Below are 19,133 nucleotides of genomic sequence, written 5' to 3' on the forward strand. Positions count from 1 at the left end.
TTCTTTTCAGGTTATAGTGTGCAATCTCTGGGAAGGGAAATGAGAGAACATTGAAAACTCTTATCAGATTATTGTACAAAATTAAGGTTGTTCTCAAAATTTTGTATATTAAAAAAATGAAAAATATAAACACATTTTGGAAGCTGATTTAAAATGCATTAACTGGACAGGAAACATTTGCATAAGTTAAACAACCTTCACCAACATCTTGCCCATTTGCTGTGCTGAGTTTAATTGGATTTTGTTTGGTCTGGCCATAGGAATAAAAAACTAGAACCATGTAACTAATTGAGCTGCAAATACATCCAAGTGATTATGGGATAGAAGCAGCTCTAAAATGTGGACAGCGTTTCATTCATAAGAATGAAAGTTGCATTCTGAATCCAAGCCACAATATGAAAATGATAGATACCAGAGAGGCCAACATATAAATAGAAACCATTGATTAATATTATTGTTTTTATTTTGCAAAAGTAACTGGTGCCCGGATGGGCTGATTTTATTATTATTATTATTATTATTTGAATTTTTTTTATTGTTTTAGTTAAACAAAAACACAAAAAAAGAATCATCTTTCGGTACATCTTGTAGAAAGCGTATCAATTGGTTACAAATATATTCCGTGCGTTTCTTCCACCATCCTTACATATACTTCATTCAAATCGAGTTGTACATTTTAAGTCAAGAAAGAAAAATTGTGTATTTTACTATCCCTGTACCACAATTCTCATTTAATTACCATTATTTAAACATGTTTTTATCTAGAATCATTTATATTTAAAGACACAACCACCATTCATTTGCAGCTTCAATAGATTTCCAATGACATTACACCTTTGTGACATATTCTAAAACAAATTCAGTTAAGTAAGATATCTAAGCATTTCCCCCCCCATAACACACCTGTATGTATCATTAAATATTATCCATTATTTCTTTGTTATTATTGTAGTTGACTAAAAGTTATTTATTGTTTTTCTCACCTCTTCTGATTTTATTATTTTTTTAAAGATTTTATTTATACATTATATTATTGTTTTTATTAATCAGCATAAAATCTAATTGGGCTGTTTTGACTCAAGCCTTGAAAAAAAGCTATTCAAATATCTACAACTCTTAAATATCCCACAGACATATACAACACCATATGTCCATGCAGAATTCTGGCAGCCATGACTGTGAATTATCATTTGCTTGAAGGGCTATACAGATCCTCATTAAATTATACATAGCCCTAAGAGGAGAGAGGAGGGGTCTTGAAGTTGCTTGTGAATAATTGGCACCTAGGCAGAAGACTGCATAGGCATATCCTTCAGTTGATCAAAGATTTCTCTAAAAGTCCACTCATTGAAGAGTACTTAAAATTTCTCCAGCACCATTAAAAAAAATGTTCCGCCTGAACATAATTTAATGATGTGGAGGAGGGCCATGGGAAAGCGGGAATTAACCCTTTTGTTCTACCAGGAGAGAGCACTCCTGCTGATTCACAGCCACGACATTCAAAATCGCTGTGTCCTTATTATCTTTTGTTCTTGTTGATGGAAGTGATAGTACATTCGCTCTATTTTGGAGCTGTGAAAGTAGTTTTTGTGGGAACAACTGACTTAATATATTGACAGAAGTGGAAATATGTACCTCATCTTAGATAGTCAATTGTTATTTGTACCTAGTTGCTCGTTTATATAACATGTACTTATAAACTGTATAACATGTTCTTATAAATGTGTATGTTTTCATGAAATGAATTTGGCATTTACCCAATTGGTTCTGAATCATAGGACATGCAGCACTTAAGAGTCAAGTGAAGAGGTATTTTCAATTAAAGTAAAAATACCTACTTCCCCTGCTAAAAAAAGATTACATTGAACCAAGAATGGAATGGAGTAATAAGTTAAAAAAGATGTATTTAACAATTTAATTTAACTTCCTGAGTAATTCCAAGGTTAGATCTGAAGAAATTGGATAACAGCTTCCAAAGCAATTATAGTCCTTTAGGAGACCAAATTTTCATTATTTTTAGCAGTCTTCTCTGCACTAGAGCCATACATCTTTCCCATCAAACACCGAAGTCTCCCAAGAATCTAACACATGAGAAATAGAAGTCTACAAAAAAGCATTCAAATATGGTTCATAAAGAAGCATTTCTATTTGCCATCCACTATTACACTGTAGGTCAAGGCTGTCAAACTCCCAGCCAAAGGGCCGAATACGTCACATGCTGGCTACTCCCATGCCCAGTTTAGCGAAGGGGGAGGGGGAGTCCTGATATGTCACATGATGCCACTGTGATGATATTAGCTTGACACCCCTGTGTAGGTAGTCCTTGATTTACAACCACAATTCGGATTGGAATTTTCAGTCTTTGCATAAGTTGAGTCAGAACCATTTTTACAACAATTTTTCAGTCAGTGTTAAGCAAATCACCAGGTCATTAGGCAATTTCAACTTCCCCATGGGAATTCTTTGCCAAAATTTGGCAAAAAAATATCGCAAATCATGACCACACATTCTTCAAAACGGTCATAAATATAAGCCAGATGCCAAGAACCTGAAGTGATCACATGACCTAGGGATGGGGTACATTCAAAGTGCAAATATTGATCATTAGCTACTTTTTCCAAGGCCATCTTAGCTTTGAACTATTAATTAATTAATGATTAATAATTAAGTGAAGTCAAGGACCACCAGCATCCTATTACTTGGAAATGTACAGCAGTTCCGGACAAGACATGTTCCATGATTCCTTCATTCTTCCAAACTTCTACTATATTTCTCTTCTAAGTTGGGAAGCACAAAACCCCAAAACTAAGAAACCCGTTTGGGGATCCCAGAGAACCCCCATAATGAAACTGATTCTGAAAAGTGAGAGTTTAATTTTTTGTCAGAAGAAGACGACAGATAATTCAAAAACATAATAAACTTTTCTTGAACAAAGGTCCCAACCTTTTCCAACCTCAGAAATTCCATCCTGGTTCATCTGCCTAGCATCAAAAGTTATTTATTATCCCACCTTTATTATTATTTTAAACCAATAACTGAAGATGGGAAACATACCTAATTCTCTTTTTTCCTTCCATTTTCCTTGTGAGATGGGTTGATCTGAGAGAATGAATGGCTCAAATTCACCCAAGGCTTACATGCCTAAGGTGGGACTACATCTCACAGTCTTCTGGTTTTCAGCCTGGTGCCTTGAGCCTAGCCTATCCTCAACCATCAAAACTCAAACCTGTCACTCTCTTTCAGCCCAACAGCCACAAGGTTGTTGATGTGAGTAAAAATGGAAGTAAGTTATATTACTTCTTAATTTTATTTATATATGTAAACAACTCTGAGCTTCTGGACAAAATACAGGATATAAATTGTCAGAGTGTGCACATATACACACATACATGCACATTTCTTGGCACATATCAGGCAATCAATCAATCTCCAACTCTACACAGAGAACTACAATGCAGATAGAATCATGAGGAGAGAGATACACTAGGAGAGAGAGACGCCCTCACATGGCCTGTCTTATATAGACAGCTTCTTAAAGTAGCAATACCTCTGCTGACTCATCCTCATTTCATCATCTTAAGTTACAGGCTTACATTGGCTGGTCAGCTTTAAATCATCATTACCCTGACATAAATTTAACCCAAAAATGAATACAATATACAGTAGACTATCTGGAGTGGGGAAGATGTGCATTATTTTAAATGTGCATGGGCTACACAAATCAAGAAAACCACAAAATGGCACCAAGGAGATACAGAAAAGTCTAACTTTTTTTCTTCCACCTAGTATTTGTGTGAGGGAAAGAAAAGATTATGATTATTTCCAAAGGCTAACAGTGCAAGTTACAAAATCTATTACAAAAGTAAAATCATAATCTTTTTTTAAAAATTAAATACAGCCCTTTCTACTCTACTGGCAAAAGACTGTGAAAACTACCACCTTGCTCATTCTTTAGACCACTGCCAGGATTGGCAATATCCTGATTCATGATTGTTAAATGTCAAATTGAAGGAGACCAGCTTAGAACACAACTGTAGGCATGCAGGCTCCCTCCACAAGGATATTGACCAAGATTTTGGTTCTCCTGAGGTATGGCCAACACGCACATCAATATTTTTTGAAACAAACATATAATTAATGTCCTCAGGGGGACTCAAAAGTCCTTCATATATTTATTTCAAAAGCTTGAAGAGGAATTATGAGTTCAGTTCACCACAGTTCAACTTTTATAAGTTCAGTTTATTCAAATATAAAACACAAACTTGTGGCATCTGCAGCTTGAATGAAAGGGGCTTGTATTGCCAAAAGACATAGAGTATAACTGACATAATGACAGTCTGCTTTTGTTTCTGTAATAACTGTTGAAGGGAGGAATTGACAACCATAGTTTCACTCATCAGGCAGTATTGCAATGAAACTGCAATTAAGAGACAATCAATGATCACGGCAAAGAGAAGGAAAATTACCTGCACAAATAAGGCAATAATGGCTATACCATTCTTCTTTCCGACTGCCTCATCAATACTGTGATACATGGTAGTGTTCCAGTGGATCAGATGGAGCTGGAGAGAGAGAGGGAAGGGGAGGGCGGGGAGAGAGAAATCACTTGTAGCAGAAGACAAAAGAAGTTTCCTAGCAGTTGCTGATTAGAAACCTTGCAAACATCATTTTCACATAGTCACATTATAGGGGAGATGGTCAGCATAAACATTTAAAGAATAAATAAAACATAAACTGTTTTTGAAACATTTCAATTTTGTCTTTCCACACAATGACCTAAGATCATTTAACATTTTAATGAAAACAGTTAAACAAAAAGTGTAAAGAACTGACAAACATCCTAAAAATTAGTTAACTACAATTAAAACAATAACCTAGTACCTGTAGCTCACTTAGCATAATAAAGACATTTATTAATGTCTTCACAGAGTAGTTGAGAGAAACTGGCAGTTGGACTTACCTGAACTGCATGTTTCGTAGAGATGCGTGGGAGGAGTAACACGTGGGTATTACCCAAGCCTTCTTGCCTATTGGAGACTGAGGTATTAATCTTTTGGAGCCACACCTCCGTACCTCCTCCGACTCTCCCAGATTACCGATGGATCGTAGCAGAAACTGAAAGGAAGGACAAACAAAAAACAGCCAACACATATCCTTCCTAATAGCTAACGCTGAACCTGGACTCGCTCAGGCCCCCCCTAGACGCGGGGGCATCCAGACGGGAGGGAAGTGACTCCTCCCACGCATCTGTACGAAACATGCAGTTCAGGTAAGTCCAACTGCCAGTTTCCGAAGAGAAGGCGTGGGAGGAGTAACACGTGGGACATACCAAAGCTAGATGTCCTGGGAGGGATTCGCTGGGCCTGAGCCCCCCTGCAGAACCCTCCTGCCGAAGGCAGCCTCCGCAGAGGCGTAGGCGTCCAGTCTGTAGTGTTTAATGAAGGGAGAAGGAGAAGCCCAGGCGGCTGCCCGGCAGATCTCCTCTATGGGGGCCTGGGTGGACCAGGCTGCAGAGGTGGCTGCACTTCTAGTGGAATGAGCCGTGATGCCCTCAGGGACCGGAAGACCTTGGGCCTTGTAGGCCTGTGAGATGGCCGCCCTAATCCATCTACTGATGGTGGCCGGAGAGACCTTGGCTCCCCGGGAGGAAGGCTAATAAGACACGAACAGAGCCTCCAACCGTCTAAAGGGGGCCGTGCGTTTCAGATATATGCGCAAGGCTCTCCTGACATCCAGCTTGTGCCAGGATTTCTCCCTGTCACCTGAGGGGTGAGGACAGAAGTCCGGGAGAATAATCTCGAGAGCCCTGTAAAAGGGGGAATTAACCTTGGGCATGAAAGCGGGGTCGAGCCTGAGGATGACCCTGTTATCTAAGAAGGTGCAGAGATCCGCCCTACTGGAGAGGGCGTTGATTTCAGAAACTCTCCTGGCCGAGGTGATGGCGACCAGGAAGACAACCTTGAGGGTTAGGAGCTGAAAAGAGACCTCTCTCAGGGGCTCAAATGGGGCTTCGGTGAGGGCCTGAAGGATGGTAGGAAGGTCCCAGGTGGGGAATCGATGGACCACTGAAGGTTTCAGATTCGCCGCCCCCTTGAGAAAGCGCTTTAGGACCGGATGTTGGGCAAGGGAGGGGCATTCACCCCCCCCAGGACTGTGGATAGGGCGGAGACTTGTCTCCTGAGCGTACTAGTGGCTAGACCCTTTTCGTGCCCCTCCAGGAGGAAGTCCAGGACCTGTGGAACCGAGGCTGCAGCTGGACGGAGACCCTTGGCTCGGCACCAGTCCGCGAAGGCCACCCAAGAGGCGTTGTAGATGCGAGTGGTGGACTGTCTCCTGGATGCTTCCACAGTTCTGATGACCTTTTCGGAATATTGAGCCTCCCTTAATTGTTCCCGCTCAATTGCCAGACGGTCAGATGAAGCCACTCCGGGTTCGGATGCTCCAGAGACCCCTGGCGCAGGGCCAGCACCCCCGCTGGGATCCTCCAGTGGGGAGCTGTGGACAGATCCACGAGGTCTGCCAACCAGGGACGACGAGGCCAGAAGGGAGCCACCATTATCATCTCCTCTCCCTCCGCCACCACCCTCCTCAGGACCCCGGGAATGAGGGGAAGGGGGGGAAAGGCTTGAAGAAGACCTGGTGGCCATCTGCAATGAAGGGCGTCCGTGTCCATGGCTCCCCTGGTCGGAAACCTCGAAATGAACTCTGGCAGATGGGCGTTCTGCGGGGTCGCGAAGAGGTCCACCGACGGATGACCGAACCTCTCGCAGATCTGATGGAAGATCGAGGGATGGAACTGCCACTCTCTGTTGTCCACCGTCTCCCTGCTGAGCCAGTCTGCTTGATGGTTGTCCGTTCCGGAAATGTGTTCGGCTTTTATGGACTGAAGGTGCCTCTCTGCCCAGTTCCCCAACCGCAGGGCCTCATCGCGAAGGGCCCTGGAGTGGGTGCCGCCCTGTTGGTTCACGTGAGCCTTGGCCGCTATGTTGTCAGTCAGAACCACGATGTGTTGACCGGCTACCGAGTCCTTGAAGTGTCGAAGGGCCAGATGGATGGCTCTGAGCTCCAGCCAGTTGATGTTGTTTCGTAGATCTGACGGGGTCCAGCGGCCCTGGGCGATCTGATTCTCCAGGTGGGCCCCCCAGCCGAAGAGACTTGCGTCTGTGGTGAGGATCCTCCTCGTCGGTTCCCTGAAGAGGCATCCTCTGTTCAGTGCTGGGGAGAGCCACCAACAGAGGGATAGCCGTACCTGGGGGGTCATTCTGATCCTGAAGGTAGCATCGCTCGTCCCGGCTCTCTGGTGAGGTAGCAGGAACCACTGGAGCTCCCTGGCGTGCAGTCGGGCCCATGGTACGATTCCTATGCACGAGATGAACTTCCCCAGGAGCCTGGAAAGAAGAACTACAGGGACAGAGCGTAACTTGCGAACCTCAAGAATCATTTTAATGATGCTGTCCTTGCGATCCTGGGACAGGAAGACCTCCCCAGCTACCGAGTCGATAATGGACCCTAAGTGAAGAAGCCTGGTGGAAGGGACCAGATGGCTCTTTTCCAAATTGATGGAAAACCCCAGGGCCCTAAAGGTGTCTATGGTGATTCTCAGGTCTTGCTCAGCCAGGGCGGGAGACCTGGCTAAGACGAGGATGTCATCCAAATAACAAAACAAATGCACCGGGAGGGAGCGTAGGTGACTGGCTGCTGCTGCTAGGATCTTGGTGAACGTCCTGGGGGCTGATGCCAGCCCAAAGGGAAGGGCCCTGTATTGGAAATGTTGCCCTTCATGTGAAAACCTGAGGAATTTACGGTGTTCCGGGGCGATCCTGATGTGTAAATATGCCTCTGTGAAGTCGATAGAGGCTAGGAAGTCGCCCGGTCGAATGCCCTCCAGAATGGATTTTAGGGAGGCCATTTTAAATTTGCGGTATACCACCCTGGAATTTAGGAGCTTAAGGTCCAGGATGGCCCTCCATCCCCCTGAGCTCTTAGGGACTAAGAAGAGGTTCGAGTAGAACCCGGATCCCTCCTCCCCTCCTGGGACTCCTTCAATGGCCCTGATGTCAAGTAGATGTTTAATGGCTTTGGCCTTAAGGGCCCGCTTGGCCGGGTCCATAGAGGGGGCGAAGGTGCGGAATCTGCTGGGGGGAAGAGAACGAAACTCCAGGTGTAGCCCGAGCCTTACAGTCTGGAGAACCCACTCATCCGAGGTGACCCGTTCCCAGGCATCCGCAAACAGGGAGAGGCGACCGCCGATGGGGAAATCCGGGCCCGGATTACCTGAATCTGCGGAAGGACGACCGCTTCCCCCTCGAAAGGGCCGCTTGCCCTGCTGCTGGCCCCTGAATCTGTCCCTATGGAACTGTCTATCCCCTTGCCTGTGGAATCTAGGGTACTGGTACCTCTGATTCTGGTTGTCCCCGTCGGGTGATCGGTACGGGGCCCTCCTGGGGTATGGCGCGTGGCGGAAGTCCGATCACTTAGTTGTTGTTGGGAGCACCTTCCGCTTGTTCTTATCCTCTACGAGGAGAGGATCCAGCGCCGTCCCGAATAGCTTCTCCCCGGTGTAGTCTGCGCCCGTTAGGTGCCACTTCATCCGGGATTCTGCCTGCCAGTGACGTAGCCAGAGCATGCGCCTAGAAGCAACTGAGGAAGACATAGCTCGGGCTGCATACTTTACCGCATCCAGCGTGGCGTCTGCTAAGAACTGCGTTGCCGCCAGCATCTTGGATATGTCTTGTAGCAGGCGCACATCAGAGGCCGGAGTCCTGTCCCTCAGCTGCTCCAACCATAGGACTGTGGACCTGTTAAAGAAAGAGGCAGAGGCAGCCGCCCTGATAGCCCAGGTGATAGCCTGAAACGTTTTGCGCAGGACAATGTCTGCCTTCTTGTCCTCAGGTTTGAGGCAATTGGCAGTGTCTCCTGCGACCACTGTTGAGGATGAAGCCAGAGTGGCCACTGGGTTGTCCACCTCCGGTACCTGGAGAGCCTGGGCAAAAGTTTGATTAAGGTTGTAAAACTTTCTTTCATTCCCACCTGGGGTGGGGAAGGACCCTGGTTTTACCCACTGCGATTTAAGGACTTCCATGAACATCTCTGGAGTGGGAATCTCCTCCTTAGCCACAGGAGGTCTATGGAAGGGCCCCTTTTTCTTCTTGCTCTTACCCTTGTCAGATGATTCCGCTGCCGGTTTGGGATCCGGGGGGCGGGGGGATCCAGGTCGGCTGTGGCCGCTGCCTTGCGAAGTAAGGAGCTAAATAAGGAAAGGGGAAAAAGCCCTGCCATGGTGGAATCAACCTCTGCCTGGGGATCCTCATCCTCTGAGAACCCCACCTCCTTCAATTCTCCTTCCTCTAGGTCGGAGGCCTCGCTAGCCGTGGAAGGGGAGGGAGACCTGGCTCCCCTGGCAGCTGATGTGCTGGGGTGTTCTTGCTGGATCCTAGGGGGATCCTGTGGGGCCCTGCTCCTGGAACCTTGAGGTTGCTGACCTAAGCTAGAAGCCATTATCTGGGCCAGAGCCCTGGCTACTGTTGGTTAAGTCCTGGAAACTGTTGGTTAAGTCAGGTAGGGCAGACTGTAGTTCTGGAGGCTGGGGATATTCCCTGGGCTCCGGAGAAAGGGGAGCCAGGCGAGGCCTGGTTGGGCTGGTGGTTCTGCGCCCAAAGGGATCTGCTCTGGAGTCCACTGGGGGAGCAGGCGAAAGGGGGGGGGCGATAAAGAGCTATGTCTTCTAAAGGAGCCCCCTGGAGAGGCTGGAGATGCTGCCCGGGCCTCCAGCCGGGCTGGGGCCCTGCGAGGGGAACGAGACCTGGAAGGGGAAGAGCTGATGGTCACCCTGAATTCCCTGGCCGAGGCCCTGGTGTTTCTGGCCTCCTTCCTGGGGGCTGCCTGTTTGGGGGCCCTGGCCTTATCCCTCCTCAGTGGGGATCTCCCCCTGGGTGCTGGGGAAAAACCTCTGGAAGTTCCCTCACCGGGATCCTCACCCCCTGGGGCCTTGGGCATGGTGCCCTTGCTCCTGGTCGCCTCCACCATTACTCACGGTTAGATGCACACCACCTCCTCTTCCTATAGCCGGCTGCAAGGTCGGATTCTGCTCTCAGGGGCTGGATCCGCTCTTTAAGCCCTTGTGCTGATCCTCTGAATCAGTTGCCGGCAGGCCCAGCTCTGGATCACCCCCGGATCACCGGCGGGGTAGAGCGTAGAAGAAGCCTCTTCCGGCTTGCTGGAGTCTTCTGAGCACTTTCGGCCTCCGTAGGGAAGCTCCGATCACGTGCTCGACCACGTGCTCTTTTCAAAATGGCGACCGCCGACCTGCAGACCGATCCTCCTGCTGCTGGAGATCGTAGGGGGTAGCTCCTGGAAGTCCCCGAGCCTCGCAGGTCCTCTTCTGCCTCCCACAGGCCTGGGCTTCACCTGGATCGATCGTGCCAGGCAGAGGCTTATTTCCCCTCTCTTACGCGACCAGCCGGTCGCACGGGGCGCGCGCACACACGCTGGTTTGCAACAAGGCTTTTCCAGCGGCGCGGAGCACAGCGGAGGAGAGGTGAGGAGAAAGGCAAGGTCCTTATCGGAAACCTTTGTAGCTGGAGATAGCTGATCCAATCTTGAGGAAAAAAACTCTTCTTCGAAGAGAAGGGAGAGAAGGAAAAACACTCCTTTTCAGGCCAAGACTGAGGTAATCTGGGAGAGTCGGAGGAGGTACGGAGGTGTGGCTCCAAAAGATTAATACCTCAGTCTCCAATAAGCAAGAAGGCTTGGGTAATACCCACGTGTTACTCCTCCCACGCCTTCTCTTCGGAAACCTGTTGGGATACCAGGTAGATTTTTCAGAGGAACACATTCCAATTTAATGAGGCACCAGACAGAAATTGTATTTTCCAGGAGCCACTACCTTATTCTTCCAATGAGATCAATATTTAGATAGATTCATATAGATATGCTGTTATTCAGAGTTCATATTTGATATCAACTGAGCATGGGCAGCTCATAAAATTAAAAAGCAACAAAAAACAATCAAGTAGAAATTACAGAAATAAATTACAAATTAAATTATAAAATAAGAAACAAATCACCACAAACAAACAAACAAACAAACATAGACAATTATTACAAGATAGATAGCAATCCAGGCAACATATCAAAAGAATCATACCCAGGGTAGTCCCATATCTCCTACTCCAAGGCCTGAGAGATGAGAGCTTGATGGGGATATTCAGAGGGGACATCATTCCAAAATGAATTAAGAAGAGAAATGAATAGCCAATCCTGCTATTATGTTTAATAGTCCCTCATTTTATCTTCAGTTATTTGTACTTTTAACATATGCATATACCTCTGAAAAATTTAAACCATTCTAAGTATACTAACAGGTAAAATGTAAAGGAGTTTCTGCAGATTTTATTCCGCTAGTCATTGCTAACTAGTGGGGGGGAGGGTGCTCATCTCCATTTCAAGGCCATTGAGCCAGCACTGTGCAAAGATGTTTCTGCAGGTATGTAGCCAGCATGACATCACAGAGCACTCGTACCTTCCCACCGAAGTACTGCCTATTTCAGCGATGGCCAGCTTTTTTATTGTTGTGTGCCGCGAGCACGCCCAACCACATCCATAATATAAAGCGTATGCGCCCCCATGTGCCCTGCCCCTGCGCATGGATGTGACTCCCCTGTGCATGGGCATGTGACCCCCTGCGCTACCCTGTCCCCTGTGCATGTGACCCTTCCCGTGCCCCGTATTGAGCCTAGTAGGCCTCCCTGCAGCCTCCTGGGAGCAAAAACAGACCATGGCGGGTACATCACACCCCTCTGTGCTCCCCCCATCCCCGTGCATGTATGTGCAACCCTCTGCACGTGTATGTAAGCCCCCATCCCCTGTGCATGCATGTGCATCACCTGCATGCACCACGTCTCCAGTGCATGCATGGCAGAGACACAAAAATCAGCTGGCGGCAGGAGGCACACACACATGTGTGGCGGAGCTGAGCTGGGCGATGGCTCGCGTTTCCGCAGAGAGGGTTCTGTGTGCCACCTGTGGCATGCGTGGCGTAGGTTCACCGTCACCGGTCTATTTATCTACTCGCATTTGCATACAAGTAAGACCTGGGCAAAGAATGGGGCCTCACTTGATTGCACAACTGTCAGTTCTCCAACCTGGGCTGTTGGCTTTCCAACTGATGAGCCTAGCATCTTAACCGCTAAGTCACCATATGCATATAAAAACCTCTTTTGATAATTTGCAAATCAAGTTAGCATAGGTAATAAAATAATAATATTATTATTTTTAATTAAATGCATATTCTAAATGAACTGCACAGCTTTTCAAAATTGGAATTCAAAAACATTCACTACTATCTAGCTGAATATTGGACAATGAACATTACTTGGTCATATTCATTGTACAATTTCTTATAGCATCAATATATTTTAGAACAAAAAAAGAAATATTAATATTATACAATATAAAATGTGACAGATGGTGCTTATCACTCAGTTTGGCATTCAGAATGTGTTAATGTGTTTGGTGAATTTAAAGAATAAAAATATTGTTTGACTTTGTTCTTTTCAATTATTTATCAGTTTTAAAACTATAGATATTTTCTCTTTCTCTCAATGCTAAATGATTCATTTATATACTAAATCATGTCTTGACATTTCAGTCTCTATTTCTTTTTAGTATTATGCAAACCTTGCAATAATCACATCTGTTTTAAGCATATTTTAATTGGCTTTTCTCATTGTCCCCACTAGAGGGCACTCGTGCTCTCTATCACATTAAGTAAAAAGGAAAACAAAACAAAGAAAAAGTTATTTTTCTCTTTTGATCTTACAGACAGATCTACAGAAAGAAAACCATTGCATTAAAGAGTTAAGAGTCTAGGCACAAATACTATCGTGAAAACAGTGCTCTCTATGTGACTCCAACTATCTTTTTAACGTCAACATATAGAAGAAAGAAAGTTGTAACAATGCTATGAAAGACAATAGTTAAGTTTACACAGGTGATTTTATACCTGTTAGCGGATAAAGCCATAGAGAGAGCTAGTATCAAATACAGAGGTAAATTGCTACAAAGGATCTTTTTCTCTCTTAAATAGAAAAATATTGTTGTAAAGCATTTTAAAGGAAAAGTGAAGTAAGATTTTTAATAAAAGAAAATTTTCATGTATTTATTTTAAAAAGAGCTATTTATGTCAAATTGAGACAATAATTACAATGTATTTTTAAAACAAATTTCATAACTAATTTTTCAGGTTCAGTTTGTGACTGATGGTACCTGATCACCCCAAATATATTTACTAGATTCATTGTCCTACAAAAAACATGGTGAAGTGTTCTGTCCCCCCTTCTTCTCTTGTTAACAGACGACAGGCAAACAAACTTAAAAGGAAATCTCTTTATCAGTCCTCGGCTCAAACTGGCTACGAGCCCAAAATAATTAAAGTCTCTGCCTGAAGATAACGGAATGCAAAACAAATCTCTCTTACGGCAACACAAAGTGAACAAAAAGAAAGCAAAGCACTTCTTCAAATGTCTCTACGAATCAGGGTTACAGAAATCAAATCACTTTTCCAAGTGTCCATCCAAGAAACCATGACCGAGGATCAATGAACGTTGAACTCACGAATGAACGTTGACTCCTGCAACCAGGGCGTGGCACCATCCGTCCTTTTATCCCCAGAAGATGCCCCTAACGAGCCCCAGCTGCATAGTTAATCTTGCATCCCGAAAAGACTCACAGAAGACTGCTGCTGAGTCACAACAGTGAAGTATGTTTTTGCATTAAAGTTTTACAAATTTACTCCCCAAAACAAAAAACTTCCAGAAAAAAAATAAGTACCTTTTGATTGCAGTCCATGGTCTAACTGAAGTCATGGACTACAATAGATTCATCTTTGGCATTATATTGGTGAGAAAAGAGAGGAAAAGGCCACAATGATTACTTCTTAGACGAAAAAAAACCCACAACCTGTTGAACTTACCTCCTGATCTTATAAAAACATTTCCTCCCTTGTTTATTCAACCTTTTGACTTTTCTATTTTAAATGAGAATCATTTTGAGAAGTGGCTTAGTTCACTTATCATAGAAAGCCATAATGGGGCCTGGCGGTTGGTTATGCATGAACAGAATCATTTTCACTTAATGTAGTAGGAAGCCAGGCATAATGCTTTAGTCAACACACCACTCTTTAAAAAATCCAGCCAATGGAAAGAACATTGGTCCTCACCTGAATATTTCTTTTATGTAGAGTGGCGGGAGGGATTACAGCTGGGTTTAGTCACAGCCTGATTGGTCCAAAGACTGAGGGAAATTTCTTAAAGTATCCTTCCTTCCCTATTGGCTCCCAGTTTCCTCGAGGTCGAATGGAGAAAGCTGCAAGACACAAATCGAGCAAAAAAACAACAGACCACCCGACCACCCCTCACCCACCCTAATAGCTATACTAAGGCAGGATGTAGCCCCTCCCACCACTCTACATAAAAGAAATGTTCAGGTAAGGACCAATGTTCTTTTTCTTGTAGAGATGGTGGGAGCGGCTACAGCTGGAACATACCCAAACTCGGTCCCAGGACGGGATGTTGACCCCGGGGGAGGAGAGGTCGCCACCTGTTGGAGAACCCAATGTCCAAAGGAGCGAAAGAGTCGAGCCGGTAGTGTCGGATAAAGGACATTGGGGACGCCCTAGTGGCTGCCCTACAGATATCCTCCAGTGAGGCACTAGTGCTCCACGCGGCTGTGGTAGCGGCACTCTGCATAGAGTGGGCTGTAATCCTTTGAGGGGGAGTCTGACATAAGGCTTCATAAGCCACTGTGATGGCCTGATGCAGCCACCTGCCTATAGTGGCAGAAGAGACCCTAGCTCCAAGAGTACTAGGCTGAAAGGAAAGAAAAAGGGCCTCCTACCGCCGAAAGGAAGACATATGCCTGAGATAAATGTGCAAAGCATGGCGGACATCTAATTGGTGCCAAAGGTGTTCTCACTCGTGAGAGGGAGAGGAACAGAAGTTAGGGAGGATGACCTCCTGCGATCTGTGAAAGAAAGAGTTAACTTTTGGGAGGAAGGTTGGATCCAGCCTAAGGACGACTCTATCTTGGTGGAATTAACAGAGGTCATCTTTGGATGACAATGCCCCTAGCTCCGAGATTCGCCGAGCTGAAATAACGGTGACGAGAAAGGCCACCTTTAGAGAAACGAACCTGAGATGTACTGTTCTTAATGGCTTGAATGGCAGCCCCGTAAGAGCCCTAAGTACTAGGGCCAGGTCCCACGTTGGAAACCGATGCACCGGAGGGGGACACAGGTTCGCTGCCCCTTTAAGGAACTATTTGATTAAAAGGAACTTGTGATAGGGAGAAATGGCCATTCCCCACCAGGACGGAGGACAGTGCAGCTACTGTCTCTGTAAGGTGTTATGAGAAAGACCTTGGTCTAAGCCGTGTTGTAAGAATTCAAGGACTTGGGAGACCGAAGCATTGGCCAGCGAAAGGTTGAATCTCCTACACCAGAGAACAAACGTTGACCACATTGAATTATAGATCCGTGTGGTCGACAGGTGCCTAGAGGCTTCAATGGTGGAAATGACCTTGGCTGACAGATTAGCGTCCCTCAGGAGGCACCGCTCAAGTGCCAGGCGGTCAGATGGAGCCACTGGGGCTCTGGGTGGAACAGGACCCCGTGGCACAGGGCGATCTCCTCCTGAGGAATCCTCCATGGGGGAGATATGGACAGTTGGACAAGGTCCACAAACCAAGGTCGTCTTGGCCAATATGGGGCTACCAGAATGATGTGTGTCCTCTCTATTACTACCTTCCTCAGGGTCCCCTAGATTAAAGGGAGAGGGGGAAAGGCATAAAGAAGGCCTGGAGGCCATGGACTTCTGAGGGCATCTGTCCTCTCCGTGTTGCGCACTGGGAAGCGGGAGAAGAACCGGGACAATTGAGTGTTGGCTGGGCTCCTGAACAAGTCCACCAATGGGGTGCCAAAGCAGCGGCAAATCCTGTGAAATAGTTCTGGAATCAGTTGCCACCCGCCGTGGTCGACTGTCGCTCAACTCAGCCAGTCGGCCTGAAGGTTGGCTATGCCTGAGATGTGCTCTGATGTTATTGATGCCAGGTTGTTCTCCACCCAGACTCCGAGTTTCTGAGCTTCCAGCCAGAGGCACTTGGAATGCGTTCCCCCTGACGGTTTATGTGTGCCTTTTCGGCTACATTGTCCATCAGAAGCAGCACATGGTTATTGACAATCGAGTCCCAAAAATGAAGGAGGGCCAGGTGAGCTGCCTTCAGTTCCAGCCAATTTATATTGTGATGCAGGTCTGAGATTGTCCAACAACCCTGTGCCAGTTTGGGTTCCATCAGGGCCCCCCAGCCATAGAGACTCACGTCCGTCGTGATTGTGATACGATCCGGCTCTCAAATGTCGGATCCACGTCGCAGGGCCAGAGATAACCACCACCTTAGGGACCAGCAAAGGCCTGGTGATAGTTACTGTCTGCAGTGAGTTGCTCATGCGGTGGCATTGGTAGGAATGAGTGTCCACTGGAGTGTCCGAGAATGAAGACAGGCCCAGGGTACTATCCCTATGCATGACACCATCTTGCCCAGCAAGCGGGACAAGGTCAGGATGGAAACTAACTGACTTGTGCAGACGTGACGTGCTAAGGCTTGAAGATTTGTGAGATGTTCTGAGGAAAGTCGAACAAGACCTGCTATAGAGTCTATTACTGTACCCAGATGACAGATTCTCGTCGTGGGTGAGAGATGGCTCTTGGGGAAGTTGACAGAGAACCCCAGAGACTGTAACAACTGAATGGTCAGGTTCAGGTCTTGAATTGCTGCGTGCGTGATTGGACCTGAACGAGCATGTCGTCTAGGTAGCATTGGAGTCTCACTGGGTGGGATCAAAGGTGAACCAGGATTTTCGTGAACGTGTGCGGGGCGGAGGCCAGACCAAATGGGAGAGCGTGTACTGGAAGTGGCATCCCTGGTATGAGAACTGGACGAATCTGTGATGGGCAGGCATGATCAGAATGTGCAGATACGCTTCTGTAAAATCTACAGATGCCATGAAGTCGCCCCGCTGGATCCTCAGGAGTATGGACCTGAGAGATGACATTTTGAAGCGCCGGTAAACCAGATAAGAGTTGAGGCATTTCAGGTCCAAAATTGCCCTCTATTCCTCTGAGCTCTTTGGGACAATGAATAGGTTGGAGTATAGACCCAACCCATACTCCTCCATCGGGACCGGTTCTATCGCTCAGATGTCTAGCAAGTGTTGGATGGCCAGACTCATTAGGCAGCGCCATTCCGTATCCCTGAACAGAGGGAAGGTCCTGAAGAGCATTGAGGGGAGAGAAATTCTAGACGGAGGCTGTCCCTGATGGTGGACCTGACCCAAACATCCGACATTATTTGGTTCCACTGATCCATGAAGGATGCTAGGCAGCCACCAATGGGCTGACTTGAGTTGGAGTCATTTCCCTCTGCAGAAGGGGCAGCCGCCACCCCCCACGAAAGGGCTGCTTGGGCTGACCCTGGTACCTGCCCCTGTCCTGATAGAAGGGACAGTGACTTTGTCTGTTGAATCTATAAGGGAAGTATCGCTGTTGGCGTTAATCCGGTTCAGGTGCCCTGTAAGAAGGTCTACAGTAAGGAGCTGGACGGGGTCTGGCTTCTTGGTGTTAGGACCTTCTTCTTATCTTTGTTCTCAACAAGAATTGGATCAAGCGATTCCCCGAAGAGATTGGGACCAGTGTAAGGGGCCGCTGCTAAATTCCATTTAGACTTGTCCATTTGCCAGTTGCGAAGCCGCAAAGGACATCTGGACATTACCGAGGTGGACAATACCCGGGATGCAAACTTAATAGTATCTAGAGTGGCACCCGCAGAGAACTGAGTGGCAGAGATGATTTTGGTGAGGTCTTGGTGAAGATGCTCATCTTGAATCAGGATGTGGTCCTGTAACTGGCGTAGCCACATCACGTTGGTGTGATTAAAATAGGAAGCAGCAGCGGCCGATTTGATAGCCCAGGCGGAAGAATTAAAATTCTTACGTAAAGAAAGTTCCACACGCTTGTCCTTGAGCTTTAGTTTGTCAGCCACATCTCCTGAGACGATGGTAGAAGCATTTGCGAGAAGAGCAATAGGGACGTCTACCATCAGCAATTGAAGGGCCTGGGAGAAATTATTGTGATCTGGAAGACTTAAGTTCAAATGCCCATTTTCATATAAAACCTATTAGGTAACTTACATATAAAACCTATTAGGTAACCTTAGCCAAGCCTAACCCATAGGGTTTCTATGAAGTTACAATGTACTTTGAGCAATTCTGGAAAAAAAAAGGTTTTATCTGTTCAAGATGTCCTCAACTATGTCTCTGCTAAACCCCATACTGTATTGAAATATTGTGGCTTTGCTTCCAGAAAAAGTTCCCAGTTGCCCAAGTGATTCTTGTATCCTATAGGACTATTCTAGCTCATGTCAGTTCCAATTTGAGCTCTTATATAAACCTTCAGCAATCAACAGATGAACATCTATCTGAATTGCATGACCAGTGGCCCTGGATGAAATGAATTACTGTAACCCCTTTCAGTCAGAACTCAGGTCTAGGCATGGGATGAAACCAAATTGGTTACTTTGAGATGATTTCTGGTTGGTAGCTTATTTGTCTTTGCTCTCCTTGAGCTTTCAGTGTCCTTTGATAGCATTAACCATGATAACTATCTGGATTAACTCTGTGGGATGGGAGTCAATAGCACAGTATTGGACTGGTTTTCTTCCTTCCTATGAAGCAGTCCAGTTGATGTTGATTGGGAGTGAGCTCTCACCTGCAATTTCTAATATGTGGGATGCTGCAAGGTTCAGTAGTTTCTCTGCTTCTATTTATCATCTACATGAAGTTAATGGGTAATGCCATTTCTTGCTATGGGATGAGTTATTACACTGATAATACCCAATTATACATTTCCATCCCTTGCGAACTAAGCAATGATATTACTGTCTTGTCCAAGCCTCTGGAGGCTGCGGGGATCTGAATAGGAAACAGTAAGCATTAACTGAACCCCAACAAGACTGAATGGCTCTGGATTTGGGGGCTTTTTTATCTGAGATATTACCCTCTTTGGCATGGATGAGGTTGCACC

General features: G+C 46.1%; 1 protein-coding gene across 1 annotated transcript in view; it reads right to left on the reverse strand.

The window, feature by feature from the left end:
• Window positions 1-19,133, reverse strand: part of CA8 (carbonic anhydrase 8) — a 59,298-nt gene that overhangs the window by 13,069 nt on the left and 27,096 nt on the right. Inside the window, exon 4 of the mRNA XM_032222220.1 lies at window positions 4,467-4,562. Coding sequence (XP_032078111.1) covers window positions 4,467-4,562 — 96 coding nt within the window. The remainder of the gene's footprint in view (window positions 1-4,466; window positions 4,563-19,133) is intronic.

The sequence above is a fragment of the Thamnophis elegans genome, chromosome 8 (assembly GCF_009769535.1).
Source record: "Thamnophis elegans isolate rThaEle1 chromosome 8, rThaEle1.pri, whole genome shotgun sequence".
NCBI classification, from domain to species: domain Eukaryota; kingdom Metazoa; phylum Chordata; class Lepidosauria; order Squamata; family Colubridae; genus Thamnophis; species Thamnophis elegans.